Below are 16,502 nucleotides of genomic sequence, written 5' to 3' on the forward strand. Positions count from 1 at the left end.
TTTATTGGATCTTTTGTAAACAGTTTCTCCTTTTGAAACACCTTTCCTTTCTCAGTGTAAGCAATTATCACCTTCACATCACTTCATGCTCTTGATACATCTGTTACCTTTGACAGATCTGCCTGTGTTTGCCACTCCAGCCTTGCATACCTACGCTATCTGCAGCACAAAACAACTTACATCTTTGTTGCCTCAATTAAACAAAATGTCATTTAAACTTCTGGGGGGAAATGGTACATAATTGAAACTTAAGCTTTCTGTTTTTCCTTAGTGTTTTTACAAATTGTTTGACTGCCTTAAGTATATGTTATTTGGTTACTTAACCTAGCTTTAGTTGGAATAGTATTGTCTTTGCTTTTTAAAAACTCTGCAGCAGTAAAGACAGCATAAAGGAAACACAGCAGTTTGTCTTGATGCAATTTTATACTTTTGTGTTCTAATCTGTAGAGCAGAAGATATTATCATTATTTCTGAATTTACACCCTACCTTTCTACAAAAATACACAAGGTGCCTTACATAGAATCAACACAGTATAAAAAAGACATAAGCACAACCTAAAAACAAAACAAAGAAGCAAAATCAGCAGCAATTAAAAACAAAAGCAAGCGGCTGCTTCAAAAGCAGATCACACAATACAGAAGATTGGGAGATGTGAGATTGCACTATCCTCCCCACCTCTGGCTGTAGTTTTTTCTGTCAGCCTTAAAAAGATTTCCTCTTACCTACCAAAGTACTTTTTTAAGGTATGTGAAAGAACAAGTTGGAAGAAAGTTGTATTTTTGAATATATCAATGGAAAACTATTGAATGGTTGATATTTTTGAGATTGAATCTGTTGCTAATATTGGGAAATAGAAAAAATTATCCTGCCTATCCAGATGTATACAGACACCATACTGTTCATAATATTTCCCATTTTTATAATTACCATTGTTATGATAAATTTTGCTGAATCACTGAAAATAAGAGGGAGCAGAATTGAGGAGTTTATTTTATAATCTGATACAAAATGGACTGGGAATAAGTATTTGAATTAAATGGGGTCTACTTCTGAGTAGATATACATAGGATTATATTTTTAATGTAAATTTGGAGATGCATGTACACATTTAGATTTTGGCAAAATGACATAAATACCTTAATCTACTATAACTATAACTTCTTCTTTGGTGATCACTCGTAGCCAAGTAAGATTGCCTTCCATGAACACGATCTTAACAGTGAGTCCGTAAGTGACTGGAGGCCAATTCTGGATCCACACGTCCTTCCACAGTGGGGACATAGGTTTCTGGGTGGGAGTTAATCAGAGTGAGGGTTTGCCAAATGTGCCTTCCTCTTAGCACGTTTCTCTCTTTCATCCTGAGTTCGAGTGTCTTCAAAGTCCATGACCCTTTGGTAAGGGCTATTCTCCAACTGGAGTGCTCACAGGCCTGTGTTTCCCAATCATTGTGTTTATACTACATTTTTAAAAGATTTGACTTGAGAGAGTCTTTAAACCTCTTTTGTTGACCCACCCACATTACTCTTTCTATTTTAAAGTTTGGAATAGAGTAGTTGCTTTGGAAGATGATAATCAGGCATCCAAACAACATGACCAGTCAAATGAAGTTGATGTTGAAGAATCATTGCTTCGACACTGACAGTCTTTGCTTCTTCCTGTAAACTGGCATCAGTTCACCTGTTTTCCCAAGTGATGTGTAAATTTTTTCAGAGACACCGTTGATGGAATCTTTCTGGAGTTGGAGATGGTGTTTATAAGTGGTCCATGTTTCATAAGCATACAGTAAGGTTGGTAGTACAATAGGTTTGTAAACAAGCATTTTGGTTACCCTGCGAATGTCCCGGTCTTCAAACACTCTGTATTTCAGTTGGGAAAAAGCTACTTGCAGAGCTCAGGCGATGCTGGATTTCAGCATCAATGACGGCTCTTGTGGAAAGATAACTGCCCAGGTAGGAGAAGTGATCAACGCTTTCCAACATTACACCATTGAGTTGGATTTGTGCTGCTGCAAAGGGTTTGTTTTGTGCTTGTTGGTGCAGCACTTTGGTTTTTTGGATGTTGAACGATTGGCCGAGCTTTTCATAAGCTTCTGTGAAGATATTTAAGATAGTTTAGAGGTCATCCTCTGACTGTGAACACACTACGTTGTCATCAGCATACTGAAGCTCTATGACGGAAGTTACGGTAACCTTACTCTTTGCTTTCAGCCTACTCAGATTAAAGAGCTTTTGATCTGTTCGATATATGATTTCTACTCCGGTGGGGAGTTTCTCTTCGAAAAAATGTAGGATCATACTAATGAAAATAATAGAGTTGGGGTGATAGCACAACTCTGTTTAACACCTGATCCCACATGAATGGTTCACTTTGAGAGCCATTGTTATCTGTGATTGTTGCTGTCATATTATCATGGAGAAGCCAAAGAATGTTCACAAATTTATCTGGGCACCCAATTTCAGAAGGACAGTCCACAGGGCATTGTGATTTGAAGGCCTTAGTCAGGTCAATAAATGCCATATACAGGGGGTGGTTTTGTTTTCTGCATTTTTCTTAAAGCCGTCGAGCGATGAAAATTATGTCAATGGTCCCCCTAGAACAGGGGTCAGCAACCTTTTGCAGCCATGGGCCGGTCCACCATCCCTCAGACCATGTGGTGGGCCAGACTATATTGAGGGGTTGCCTACCCCTGCCCTGGAAAGTTGAAAACCATTTTGGGATCCAGGAAAGGTGGGCTCGGATATTGTTAGAAGACGATTTGCCAAGATCCTTGCAATAATTTTGCTGGCCGCAGCTAATAAAGAGATGCCACAATAGTTTCCACAATCTGTTCTATCACCTTAATCTACTATAACCATAATGTGCGTAGGCAAGGACAAAAGGATAACTTTTGAGCATTGTGGTTGAGAATATCTGCATGCTATCAACAAGAAGGGTGTAGTTGACCCTGTGACATGATTCCAGAATACAACTGTAGATCGCTGAAATGTCTGGCACATATGTGTCCCATTTAATTTGGTGGAACTTCTGAGTAAACATGTTTAAGATCAGGCTGTAAAACACTGAGCAAGAGATGAAATTAACACAAATAGCTTTAAAAAAAAATCATTTTGCATTGTGGCATCATCCACATGTCACAATAAACCATAGTTATTGATTTACCTATAGTGTAAGTGAGAGCAACAAACCACAATCCCTGGCTTAGTTTTTCGTAGTTTCGCTCTTAACCATGGCTGGTTAGCAAAGGATTGCTCTTGGGCTCCTATCATAGTTTGTTGTGATTAAACAAACCATGACAAACCATTTCAGACATAACACTAAGTCAGGGATTGTATTTTGTTGCTTCCTCATGCTTAGGAGGGAAGTGATCTCTGAGTTCATGGTAAACCATTACCTATGATTCACCATAATGTGCAAACTGGGTTAGTATGTAAAAGTAATTTGGTGCAATCAGCTAGGACCTTTTCATTTGCAAGCTTTAGTGAAATGAATATAGACTTGTTTGCAAATCCACTAGTACCCTTGTGGAACTTCCATTCATCTCAGTTGGGCTAGTGTGTAAACTTCCCAGGATTGTACCACACATTTTACAAATCAAGTTAAAGTGTTATATTTCAGGTCATTTGCTTCTGTCCCATTTCTTTGAAATTCAAAATGTGAGTGCTGTAGTTAACATTCAAACAAATGTTCTGATGGTGTGACCCTTTCTCAAGCTCCTATTGTTCTCTGGCGCTGAACAAATAAATACCAGTGTAACAATTTAGTAGTTTGTGGGTAATAGACTGTGGTAAGATTATTGTGTTGGTACTTAGGAGTCTTGGGTTCTAATCCTTTTTCAGCTATAGAATTCCCTGAATTGCCTCCAGCAAATTATTATTTCTCAGTTTGTTGTGATCACAAATGAAATATTTTTTTCCTACTAGACAGATTGCATTGGTAATGGAAATAATCGTAATCTCATAGTTAGTAACATTTGGGGGGTATCTGCTTTATGTGCTTTATTTTAGAATGAAAATAACCAGATATAGCCTCTTAACCATTTGTCTCCACTGAATTTTGCTTTGGAGCACAGTGCCTTAGCTTCACTGCAATTATTTGTCGTGGTCAGCTGCCCTGTATAGCATGGTGCTGCTTGCACAGTATAGCAATGTGTTTGTATATACAAGACTTGAGTCAGAAGAGAAAACTAATTCAGTTTAGTTTAGTCTATTTTTCTTTTAGTAACTAGTCATTTATGTCCTGCTGGAAAGTATTTTTTGTAGTGCTTTGTCATCTAAATGTGTCTGTTGTCTCCTTAAGCTGTTCCCAGTAAAAGTAGTGTGCTGAAATAAGTAGTATTTTCCACTTCACTTATGACAATTGGTTTTAGTTATATAGTATCTACTTCATGTTAGGCCTTTACTCTATTCCTGGTATTCTGCAAAATGTAATAGGATCCCAGAAAGTGGGTTACACAAAGCCATGCTCAAAACATGTGTAAAAATTACCACTTATACTCACAATAAATTTTGCTGAATAATCACTGAAAATTAGAGGGAGCAGAATTGAGGTTTTTAAGTTGCAATCCTGTACACACTTGAGAATAAGCCAATTTGAAATAAAAGGGGCCTGCTCTGAGTAGATATATGTAGGATTATAAATATTATTTGAAATATAGGCAAACATGTTAATGCCTTCCTAAATTTGTTGTCAATGAGTAGATGTGAGCATGAGAGATTTGTACTGCTAAATAGTATTTAACAATATGAGGGAGTATTGTGTCTTCTGTTGTAGCCTAGTCTAAATACGGAGCTGTTTCAGCAAGCTGTGTCCTTGAGCTGCTATGTTGTCTGAATATGCTAATAAGGAGAATGAGGAGAATTAACAAGCAAGTGTGAGATGCAGGCAAGCAGGGTAGATTGATTTAAATCAAGTTGATTTAAATCGCTCAAGAAAAAGACCTGGTTTAAATAATTTAAATGAACTTTCCAATTTTTTAATTAATATATTTCGTAAACAAGCATGCATACTAATTAGTTTCTATAACAATTAATACATATTTGGTTTTTGTCATCCAGCAGCATAAAGTATCTGGTTGTGCACACCACGTGTCTTTTGAACTGCAGGATTTATATCTGTAAAACCAGGGGATGAGTTGTGAAATTAAGGATTTTTCTTTACACATGGAAAGACACTAAGCAAGATCACTTACTTTAAGTCTGACTTTCTTAGTTCTTTTCAAAAGCATGTGTTAGTGTTTCCTGGGCAGGGCAGTATTTCTGCATGAGATGGAAACCAATGTCCATGTTGTTTGGATGAGAGAATTTCTGAGAATTTCTGAGTCCATAGGCATGGTTTGTTGTTTAGTCGTGTGCCGCATGGTTTAGAAAGCTGGAATAGTTAAATTTGAATTGACCCTATTTTATTCTTCAGCTCACTCATCTCCTACCAGAGTCCTCTGATACTGTAGCACCACTCTGCCTTGCCTGACTGCTGACAGAGTGAGTTCAAATCTGCTGCTATGATGTCACTGCCAAGCTAATTGTGGGTGTAAGCTAGCAAAAGACTTTGTACACTTTTATGATTTATATTATGTCATTCTTATCATTCTTACGAGCTCAGTAAGCAAGGGCATAGGAAGCAACTGATCACTGTCTGCAGATGTGACTTAATTATTTCCACCTTCTATAAATTAAGCATAGTGATCGCCAGAATGATGCAATTCCTTGAAAAGTATGACTGGCTTCTACAGGAAGTGGAGGCCTTCCCAAATTAAATAGTCAAAGCACAATCTTTTGGGATTTTGATTTATGCCTCACCCCGGTGAGAGATATTAAAGTTGAGTGAAATGTGGCAACCACTTCCCACCAGCAACTCATGGATGCACACTTGGGAGCATCCTTTTCCCTGGAGCCAATCTCCGGCTTGGGGAACCTGTCAATCTCCAGATGGGACTCTCAGCAGTCCCAGGCAGCATGGCCAGTGGTCAGAGATGAAGAGAGTCATAGTCCAACAACATAGGTGAGGCCATCTGTAACAAGGAGCAGCAGAGCACAGATACCGTTGTTCCCATCAGTCAGCTTGCAATGTTCATTCTTTCATATCCTCCATGATTTGCCGTCAGAAACCCAGTCATGGGTTTGTTGCATGAGCACATGCCTCATTTTTAAAACATGTAATGTTCATGTTTGTTTCTTGTTTGGAAATCCCCAGCAGACTGCCTTAGATACACAATTAATAGCAGCATTTCATAAATGCCTTGTCCTGGCTGCTCTGTCCCCAGTCCCTGACTCACCAGTGGCAAGCAGCAGAAGCAAACTGATAAATGCTGTGTACTCCTTTGGGGAAGATTTTGCTATAAATTGTTTTGCGCATTGGAAGTAAGGTTCCCAATTACAGAATGAACACACACTGGAATTTTAAAAGCGACCCTGCCTTAAAAGAACTCATTTGTTTCTGTAAAATAGAAAATGCAAAAATAAAAGAAGGACTTTCACTATTACTGAAAAGTGTAACACCCACAGATGTTGTATTGTGAAGGACTTGGAAGGGCTGAGGAAAGGTAGTAAGGGAGGAAGCCTTGAGCATGATGTTCCTTTATTGCCCCCAAATTAGTGGCAACAAATGGATTAAATGTTACAACAGTACCATTCTGAAAATCGGAATGTTCCGCTGTGCTTTTAAAATCCTATCCCATATAGAACTCCTCAAATGTAGGCAGTACTATTTAAAAAAACCTATTTTCTAAAACTAGATCCAGTCCCTGTAGGTTAATTAACAAAGCCTTTTCAAAGAATGAACCTTTTGGTTAGAATTTTAAAGGGGATTTTTTTAAAAAAGGTACATATTACAGCTTCTTTTTAATAGTCTTCAATCAGATCCTCACATTCCATTTCAATCATTGCTTGGCAGTTCCATGGATCTTTCTGGTGAAAGGATAGTGAGGGGATTGGTTCTGGGAAGCATACATCTCTTGTTAAGGCTTAGAAATGTGATTAATAGATACTACTGCTGGACCTGGATTTGCTGCTATGGAGAGGGTGGGTACTCCTGCCCAGGGATTTTTTTCAGAACTTGCTAGAACTGAGTTCTGGCACCTTTCAGGTGGGTGCCACTGCTATTATATGAGAACAAGAAAGCATTCATGGTGAGTTTTGGCTCCTCTTTTTCTAGAAAAATAGCATGGCTTCTGCCACATTTAAGATGTTGGCTGAAGCACTGGCAAGAGCATATGGATTTGCCATGGATTTGCTGAGTGATGCATTTGGGTTTGTTTTTAACGTACTAGCATTCCTAGACTGAAACATTAATCTGCTGCCGAAATCTCATCTGTCACAGAACCATGGAAGCTATTGGTGGCTTGCTATTTTTTATTTTGACTGAGAAACCTACATGGTAGTGGCAGAGGTGGTGGGCACCTGTGATGCTTTTGTTATGGTGGGCAATCAGTTCATGGAAAGATAGCAGAGTAAGGCTGCTTCTTTTTCATAGCCTTTGTTTATGAGTATTTATTATATATTAAATTCGTGTATCGCCCTCCATCCGTACATCTCAGAGCGATTCACAACTCAAAACTACTGCATGACGAGAGTAGTTTATTTCTTTCAGCCAGAGAGCCTAACTGTTATGTGAATTGCAGTTTCTTGCTTACTGGGAGTTGAAGCAGCCCCTCAGAATCTCCAGATATACATATGTATTGCACGGGCACACTTGTGCACATTCAAAATTTCACCCTCTGTACCTATAGACCACTTTACTAGTGCGAGTGAACTGTGAGAGGCAGAGACGAATCTGTTGTTACTTAAGTTATTATGATACTGTTTTGTTGAACGATCAGCTCAAGGAATGAGATGAATGGAATTATTGTATTAGTGGGCTGTAGTAAAAGTCTCTGCCTTCTTTTTCGAAGACCTTTGTCTGATAGCTAATAAATACATCCAGAGAATCCAGCTTTGTCCCCCTCCTCTTATCCCCTTGCAAGGCTAGCACAGTAAGACCTTCTATAGCCAGCTCAGAGAAGGGTACTTCTTCATGTAAATAACACTGACGTTTCATTTAAATATTTTGTTGAAAGTATTTATACTAATTTGTCACACCAGCTGCCTCTACTATAGATTGCTGTTCAGTGTTAACACTTGGTCATATTTTAGGGTTAATTTACAGGCAGACTTCTCATTTGCAGACTCCCACAGAAATCTGGAGTAGCTGACCTAACTAAACACAAATGAAAAAGCCAAGTTTGGATTTGAGGATTTTTAATATCAGTTGTGGGAGAGGAGGAAAGCACCCAACGCAAATTATTTCCTTGTGTTATGTTGATTTTTCCTTGTGAAATTTTGCTTTAGAGGCATTATGATTTTGTCAATTTTACCATGACCTCTGCTCCCAAGCAATTTTTCTCCTTGGGGACTTGTCATAGGCTGGGATGGGGCTTTTGGAGCCCCACCATGATAAATACTGCCTGGGAGAATCAGTTTCTCAGGAAAATATGATAAGGGCTACCTACTCTTGCCTGCTCATAACATAGTTTAGTAATGGTGAGCAGAAGATAGATTAGGATTTACTGGTGTACCTGCAGATTTCTGAGTGAATGAAGTAGAAGCAAGGATTTCTGACTCTCAACTTGTTTAACAATGGCAATAACAAAATAAACAGCCCCTTCCCAAAATTACAGTGCTGAAATGAGGAAAGTAGAGTATTTTGACTATATTTTTATATAAAAGGACTATGAACTCAGTTCAGTTTTTGGCACTCAAAACAAATTCCTGGGCCAAAAATTCTTTAAATTCTGCCCACCTTTGCTTCAGATCACCCTGCACCCTTCTTTATTATGATTCAGTGGTAAGCTAGTTTTTTTATTATAATTTTTATTAAAGATTTCTTAGTTTTCAGAAATATGTGCATTGTCTATTTTTTCCAAGTTATGTTTTCTACAGATCAGTTTCATTTGTTGTGAAACATTAGTGTTGCATGCAGTATTAGGTTGGGAAGAAAAGAGGGGGAGGGTAGTGAGGGGGTGGGGTGGGGTGGTAATGCTTCTATTCTTCTTAGTGTATGTGTGGGCTTTTGTGTCAGCGTCACTTGTGTGGGTTCGCTTTCTATTCACTTGTTATATTTCCTTGGTGGTGAGAGAAGTTGGATGTGGCCTAGGGTTTGGTTGATTGTCTTTGGTTGGCTGTAGTGAGATTTGTTTGTGTGTGCAAGGGTGGGTTTTTGGGTCAGGTTAGCCATATTGATTTTTATGATGTCGGCGGATTCTTGTTGTCATCTTGTTGGGCTATGTATGTGATAAAGGCGTCTTCTATTTGTCCCCATGTCAGTTTCAGTTTATTGGTTAGTTTTTCTAGTAAGGCTGTTTCCCATACTGTTTGAAACCATTGGTTCATGTTTACTCCTGACAGGTCTCTCCAGTGTCTGGCTATGATGCTTCTGGCTGCTGAGAGTAGGTGGGTTATCAGCTCTTTATAATGTGAGTGAGCATTATTATATTGGAAGATGGTCAGTAAGGCCCGTTCTGGGGTGACTTCTAATACTTGTTTAGTTATTTGCTTATTTCTTGTATGACTGACGTCCAGAAGAGTTGGATTTTGGGACATTCCCACCACATGTGGAGCTTTGTGCCTGTGGAGATGCATCCTCTCCAGCATTTTGGTGAGACTCATGGGCGTATCAGCGCTAGTTTACACTGAGGTACCATCTGTAAGTGAGTTTCAGGGTGAATTCTTTCCTTTTAGCTGAGAGGGATTTAAAGGGAGATTTAGACCACATTCTAGTCCATTGGGTGGGTTAATTTCATAGCCTATGTCGTCCTCCCATTGTTTTTTGATTACGTCAAAGGGGTTTGTGGAATTTTTTTGTCTTGTTGAATGGTGCATTTGAACATGAATTTACTGACTTTTCTCCATAATTGGAGGTCACAGTGATCAAAACAGGAAGGTACTTCACTGTCCTGGCTCCTGCTCAGCACACAGAGGCTCTTACTTGTAGTGGCAAGTAATGTTATAGAAGCAGGGCAAAAAGTTTAGAACTAGACAGAAGTGATGACACTGTCCCAACAAGTTTCTGCACTTGTCGTGCCTTGCTTTAAAAAATGAGTTGTGCATACTCACTTGTGAGACCCTCTCACCTTGTGGGAATATCAAGATTGCAAGTATGCAGTATATAGTGGTAGGCGGGACTGCGCCCATCTCTGAAGGCGGCAACTAGTTCTACGTGACATGACTGCACTCTCCTATTGCTGTTCAAGTTGCTACTGTCTTCTGAGGCTCTCCCCTCCAATGTGACTCCAAAGCGACAGAAGTCAGGGTGGTAAAGGGAGATCCTTCCCTCCTCCCACCCTTGTTCCTACAACAGAGCCCCCCTCCTCTGTTTCTTCCTCCACCTGCAGAGCCTGCTAACCCAGTTCCAGGCCCAACAGCACTTCAGGACTTAAGACACCCACTGAAACCTTTATCTGTCAGAAATGTTAGCTGCTATTAGAAATCTGTAGCAGTTTATATTGCCGCCTGCTGTCTGTGTCCTAAGGAGCTAAATACGCATCTAGGATAACCAACAGTCATATAATATAAGCATGTAAAAGTAAATGAAAAGCAGGCAGGTTTTTTAATGGATACCTGTGCTTGTGGGGAAAAATAGTTTAAAAGCTTTCAGTGTTGTTAATGGCAAGTTTGCATGTTTCCAATTCTGTGGCACCAGCAACAGCTACTGACGGCCTTTATTTAGTGACAGGTTACGTTCAGTTGATAGCCAAACTCATTATCCACTGCCACGAGTGTTAAGCAGATGAACAATATAGAGAGGTGTCCTTATTCTTTTTTATTAGGTATGTTACAAGATACACTCACAAGGTGTTTGAAGTACCCTGCAGTTTCCACTAGAGGGTGATTCCTCCCAGGCATGGTTTTAAACTATTAAGAAAAGCAGTTCCTACAATCTGCATGATGCTGTAATTTTGCTTGTGTTTAAGCAGAACTTATTCTATGTGACATTACAACTACATATGTGCTTTCACAGTACTTAAAGCAAACTTAAACAAGAAGAGCAAATTAAAGAGAGTAAGATACAACTGTATGTTGTGGTGGATGGGGATCATTTCCTGTTAACAAAAAGAACATGTTGATATTTTATTGGACTGTCCTTGGCATGACATGAAATATTGTATCAGGGCATTGAATCTAAGCACTTGATGGTTACTCTTTACTTTCTTAAAAAAAGAAAGAAAAGAACTGACATTATCTGTGTTATTCTGTACAATTGTTTGCAATTAGAAGCATTTGATGAATTCTTGTTGAGTTTTTGAGTTAAATTCATAAGCCCACATACGAAATATGAAAGACAAAACATACTCAGATTTTAACCGTTTGCTGTTATAACTGTCTCTTTTTGCTTCTGTGGTCTAACAGGAGAAAATTTAAATTAATAATTTTAAATCAGTCAGTTCCATATCATTTTAATTTAAGAATTTGGATAGTGTTCCAAAAATACGGCATCAAACTAGTTTAATGTTCTCTTCTCTTTCTGCCCAGATTAGCTGATTTCCAATTAGAGCCTGCTCTGTAGACAATATTGTTAATGCATCTCTTGGCTGTAAATGGATGTATTGTTTAAAGAGTCAAACATAATTATTGATTCTAATTCTGCCTGTGATCTCCCCCCCCCCCCCCACTTTCTGTGGTTTAACTTTGACATCTATACATTTACCAGTGTGATGAAATGCTCTGTTTTCTGCCAGTTGTTTTGAGCACTGAATGCACCTTGTTGGAACCTGCAAAATGCATTTATTGGTTATTTTAATTTGTCAGCCCCCTTTCTCTGTCCTTGCTGATGCAGCCTGTCAGATCCTTCTTTTAAAAGTCACATGTACTATTGTGGAGCTTCAGCATTTAGGTGGTGAAATCTTTTTTAGATATGGTGACATTAAATTAAAAAAAAAAAAAAAATTTAAATTCTGCTACAGAGTTCAGCCCAGAATACAGAATAAGGCTGAAACCCTAAGCATACTTACTTAGAGGTAAGTGTCTTTGAAATCAGTAGGATGCACTTCCAAAACAGGCAAGCCTATTTAAAGCCCACGTCACCCAGTTGATTGTGAAAGTATGGTAAGAAGTTAATACTACTTTAAAAAGTTGAACATGTGTATTCAAATCTTAGCATTAGTAGATCACTGGCAATTCCATATTGGCCTCACTAGATCCTATAACAGCATGCGCACATTCTTTTGTGCTTCTATGCCTCATTGTTTCTTGCAATCCAGCAGCTGCGGCCTCTGCCCCAGGAGAGCAAATCTGTTGTTTGCAGAATCTGCTTTGCTCAAGGCAGGTCAGGATTCTGTGAGACTCTATACTCATTGCCCGATTTCCACTTACTCTTGTTTCTTTTCTGTCATGTAAGCTGGTGCAGGAATATTGAAGCCAGGCAACATCTCATAAACTTGAGATTAGAATAGTGCTTTAGTTTGTGGCTGGGGCAAGTTGTGCTCCTTGTGCTCTGAATTCATAACTCCTTTCCCTGTCCATTGACTTTAAGGGTAATTTCCCTATATTCTGACTTGCTGCACCCTTGATTAGCCCCTCTTTCCCACTGCTCTTGTTGCTTGTGTTTACTAAGGCCTATATATTTATTTATATAATTTGGATATAGGAGTTTGGGGCTTCCAGAGCAAAAGTAGAGGGTTAGCGTTGGAGTGTGTCTGTGTATGCATTTGTGAGATATGGCGGGAAGAGAGGAAAGATCATTCAAGAAAGAATGTCCAAGCCTTACTTGTAGCTGAAAGTCATTCAACAGTATTAATATATATATATTTATAGATTTTACCTTCTTGATTGTCACAAATTTACAAGTGCTCCGTATGCTTATGTAGTGTGTGTGCTTGTTTAATTATTTAAGGTTCCAATTATGTATTAAAATTATTAGAATTAAAATTATGCATTAATTTTATATTATACATAATTTTAATTCCAGTTTGAGGATGAATCCATGACAGCTATTTAGAAGTGTGTGTATTATTATAATTACCTTATTTTTAACAGAAAACCAGTTTGAAGGACCATCATTAGGTTTTGGTACAAACTCCACCAATAAACCTGCCCACTGTCTTGATATGCTTAGCCCTTTGTCTTTTCCTCATCCAGAAGCAAACAGTGTTTCTTGCTTGAACTGGATATTGCATGAATGCAGTATTCAGCAGGTTTGGGCAGACTTCAGACTGGCACAATCTGCTTTGAGTTTTATCTGCCAATTAGGTGCATTGCCAGTTACCCACTCCATGAGCCACAGCATTGGGATGACCTGCAAGTGCAAGTACAAATTTGCATATGAGTTACTGCAGATCAGAAATTCTTAAAAGCCTGACTTATTGGATGTCAGAAATCCTTGCTGATCTACCACACATCATCCAGAGATCTACCAGAAGACCCCAATCTAGCTTCTCCCTGCCCCTGAACAGTATAAAACACTGCAACATTTTCTTCAGCTATCTTTATTATGGTGAGAACTCTAGTTTTTGACAGCTGACCTTCCCCAAATGACGATTGGCATTTTTGAGTGTATTCAATTCATATCTTGGTTCTATCTATTCTGTATCTAAACAGCTTGTGTTATGGGATTACACAGTGAGTTCTGTTCTAGCATATGTTTTCTCCTTGGATTCTGTTGTTCTGGTCAATAGATATTTTTAAGTGACTACCTTTGAAATGATATTTTTGCTTATAATTTCAGGTTGAAGTCTTGGCCTCGGAGGATGCTTCATTTGGACTCAAGGTCTGTAGTTGATGAAGTTTTGACTTTCTAGGTGTCATCAATGTAGGATGGTTGATTTGATTTTGCATAAAGATTTATTCCCCACCCCCAAAAACTGTATCAATATTTGATTCAAATCCACTAGTTCAAGCAACATCTGGGGCTTAATACTCTGCAGGTGGCATTTCATATGGTCTGTGGTGTTCCACTTATTTTCAAAGTGAAATGTTTTGAGGGGACACAGATTGGAAAAGCTGATGTTATAGGGGAATGGAAAGAGGGGACTTTTGAATGTGGTGTTTCATAGAGTTCTGGAGTTTAATAAGCCTCTTGCATTTGTGTACTAATAGCCATTTTTCGTTGTAAGGCGGTTGATGTCTGACCAGTTTGGTAGTTCTGATTTGTACTGTCTGGAATTTTAGGTTATTATAGAGATCTTGTGAAGGTTCTATGCATACTTTCACAAACTTAAACATTGATTTCAATTATTTGTGAAATCTTGGATAATGCACATTATGGTATTGATCTCATTCTTAAGCGTACTTAGGAGCAGATGATCCTAGGCAAAACAGATTGTGTGTAGGCTATACAGACACTTAGTGAGAAGAGAGAATGGTTATGGGGAGAGGGAGAAGAATTTGGGAACATGAGCCTAAATCACGAGTCTCCTGCTGTTGAATTATCCGTATAATATGATACTTCTGAAAGGCATAACAGCGGCATTATCACCAAGGTAGAACAATCAGTAAGAAAAGAATGAATTTCAAAATTCATAAGGGAGAACCATGCACAAAATTAACTCTGGTAACTGGGAAAAAATCCAAATTTACACTGTTAAAGTTACTAAATATTTATGACAGCATGCTTTACCATTGTTCCCTTATTATGTTGTGATACCTGATAAACTGATTTAAACTAAATTATTAAAAATAAGTAGCCCTGCTCTACTGTTATGTGAAGTATTTAACATATGGTATTCTGTAGCGCTTTCTGTCTTTTTTTTGTTTTAAGGCGCAGCGTGCATACAGAACATTCACTGAATATTTAATAAAGCTGGAGGGTCAGCTCTTGCAAAATCATCTCTATAATCCTTCATGCTAGCTGAGTAAACAGAAGTATTACTGAAGATTATTGTAGCCAATAGCTCTCACTGCCTGACCCATTCTGGAGAAGGCTCTGCTATTATTTTATGGCTAAAGTTGCAAGTTGGCAATAGTATTAGGCCCAATTTATATGTGACAAAGGCCATGGTTTAAAGCGCTTACCATGTAAATGTTCCACTTTCTTCCCATCATATTTAAATGCATTTAGCACATGCATCAACCCGCTCATGTTTAGCATTAGCAGTTCAGCGACCCAGGAGGGCAAATGGCTGGCACACTAAGTCTACACATGAATGAGCCAATGCATATGGTAAGTGCTTTTAAAAGGGAAGGAAGCATGTGTAGATTGTTTGCAGGGGTAAGCACTTCCCTTGGCCAGTGTCACACACAAACAGAGCTTAATGGCTAACTTTGCACAGATGGAAAAACTGATGTATGTTTTAATCAAGGCAGGAATGGTTGTGACTTTGGTTTTTCTTTGCGTACATTCATATGCTTTCAATATATATATTTTTAAGTCCAAAGCTCTCTCCTATCAATATAGCCTTGATAGTATAAGATACTGTTTCCCAAAACTTCAGAAAATTATAAAACACTGCACTTTCTACAGAACTTCCCATTGGATGCTCTACACCAGCTGCATCTTACAGGGTTATCGGCCAACACTAATAAATCACAAGCAGTCAGAACTGTTCAGAACTGAAGATATTAATAAGATTGCATGATGACTTCAAGTTGAATTTCTAACTTTTTAACGTATTGTTTGTTTTTTAAATAATCTTTGAAGTGTACTTTTTGTCAATGGAACAATAATACTTCTATGTACCTACAATATCCTGCAATCCAGTATGAATGGATACTTAATTGCTTGTAAATATATATTCTTTGTAGTCAAGACAGAGTACTGGTTCCCAGGTATCTTAATCTGTGATCTCCTAGCTTCCTTTAGTTCCTGTTTGGTAACACTGCCCAATTACTATGAGGGAAGTGCATGTAGCAGAGTGGGTGATAGGAACAAACTGCATAGCATAGTAAGTGAACATTGTTGCCTGTATTTTCTTGTGATACCTAAAAAGCTGTCTTGGAATAATTTATGAAAAACAAATAGAGCTGCTCTAGTATTCTTTTAAAGTATTTAACAAATGTAGCATTCTAACTGGGAATAAAAGGGCAATTTCTGAGCTCTTCCCCTCTTATTGGAAGTGCATTTTTACATATTTCATTCCAAAAATCTTAGGTAGATCAAAGAGTTACTCTGAGAAGAAACGTTTAGTACAGCGTTCAACAGAATTAATATAGTGTTGGAAGATTAATCATATATTATCATCTGTCTTCAAAACCCACTTTTTCTGTAAATTGGCACAAACCTCTGGTCCCCATATGCTATGACAGCTAAGCCTGGGGAGGTATGGCCACCATAATCGTCCCCATGTTTACCCCCTGCCTTGATTTTGCTCCTATTTCTCTGCTGTCTTGCTTGTGTCTGTTTCTAGAGTGTAAGCCCCCTTGCACTGAGGACCTCTTCTCTCACTCTTTGTAAAACACATAAATAACTGGCACTATATGTAAAATAATAATATTAAGGTCTGTTCTTTTTTTAAAAAAAATGTGGAATACAAGGGATGTCATTTGTTTTAGAGGTCCGTAGGATTCCATAGAGCAGACATCATTGCATCAGACGAAGT

The 16,502-nt window shown here is 38.4% G+C and overlaps 1 protein-coding gene across 14 annotated transcripts in view; it reads left to right on the plus strand.

Annotated features, from left to right (window-relative positions):
* ARID1B (AT-rich interaction domain 1B) overlaps positions 1-16,502 on the plus strand; it is a 347,348-nt gene that overhangs the window by 168,122 nt on the left and 162,724 nt on the right. For 11 of the 14 annotated variants that reach the window (XM_080998325.1, XM_080998335.1, XM_080998331.1 and 8 more), the window contains one exon: positions 13,694-13,735. The exons of the other annotated variants lie outside the window; for them this stretch is intronic. In XM_080998325.1, the coding sequence (XP_080854451.1) occupies positions 13,694-13,735 (42 nt within the window). The remainder of the gene's footprint in view (positions 1-13,693; positions 13,736-16,502) is intronic. 14 annotated transcript variants of the gene reach the window in all.

Source organism: Podarcis pityusensis, assembly GCF_964106645.2.
Source record: "Podarcis pityusensis genome assembly, chromosome: 3".
Lineage (NCBI taxonomy): Eukaryota > Metazoa > Chordata > Lepidosauria > Squamata > Lacertidae > Podarcis > Podarcis pityusensis.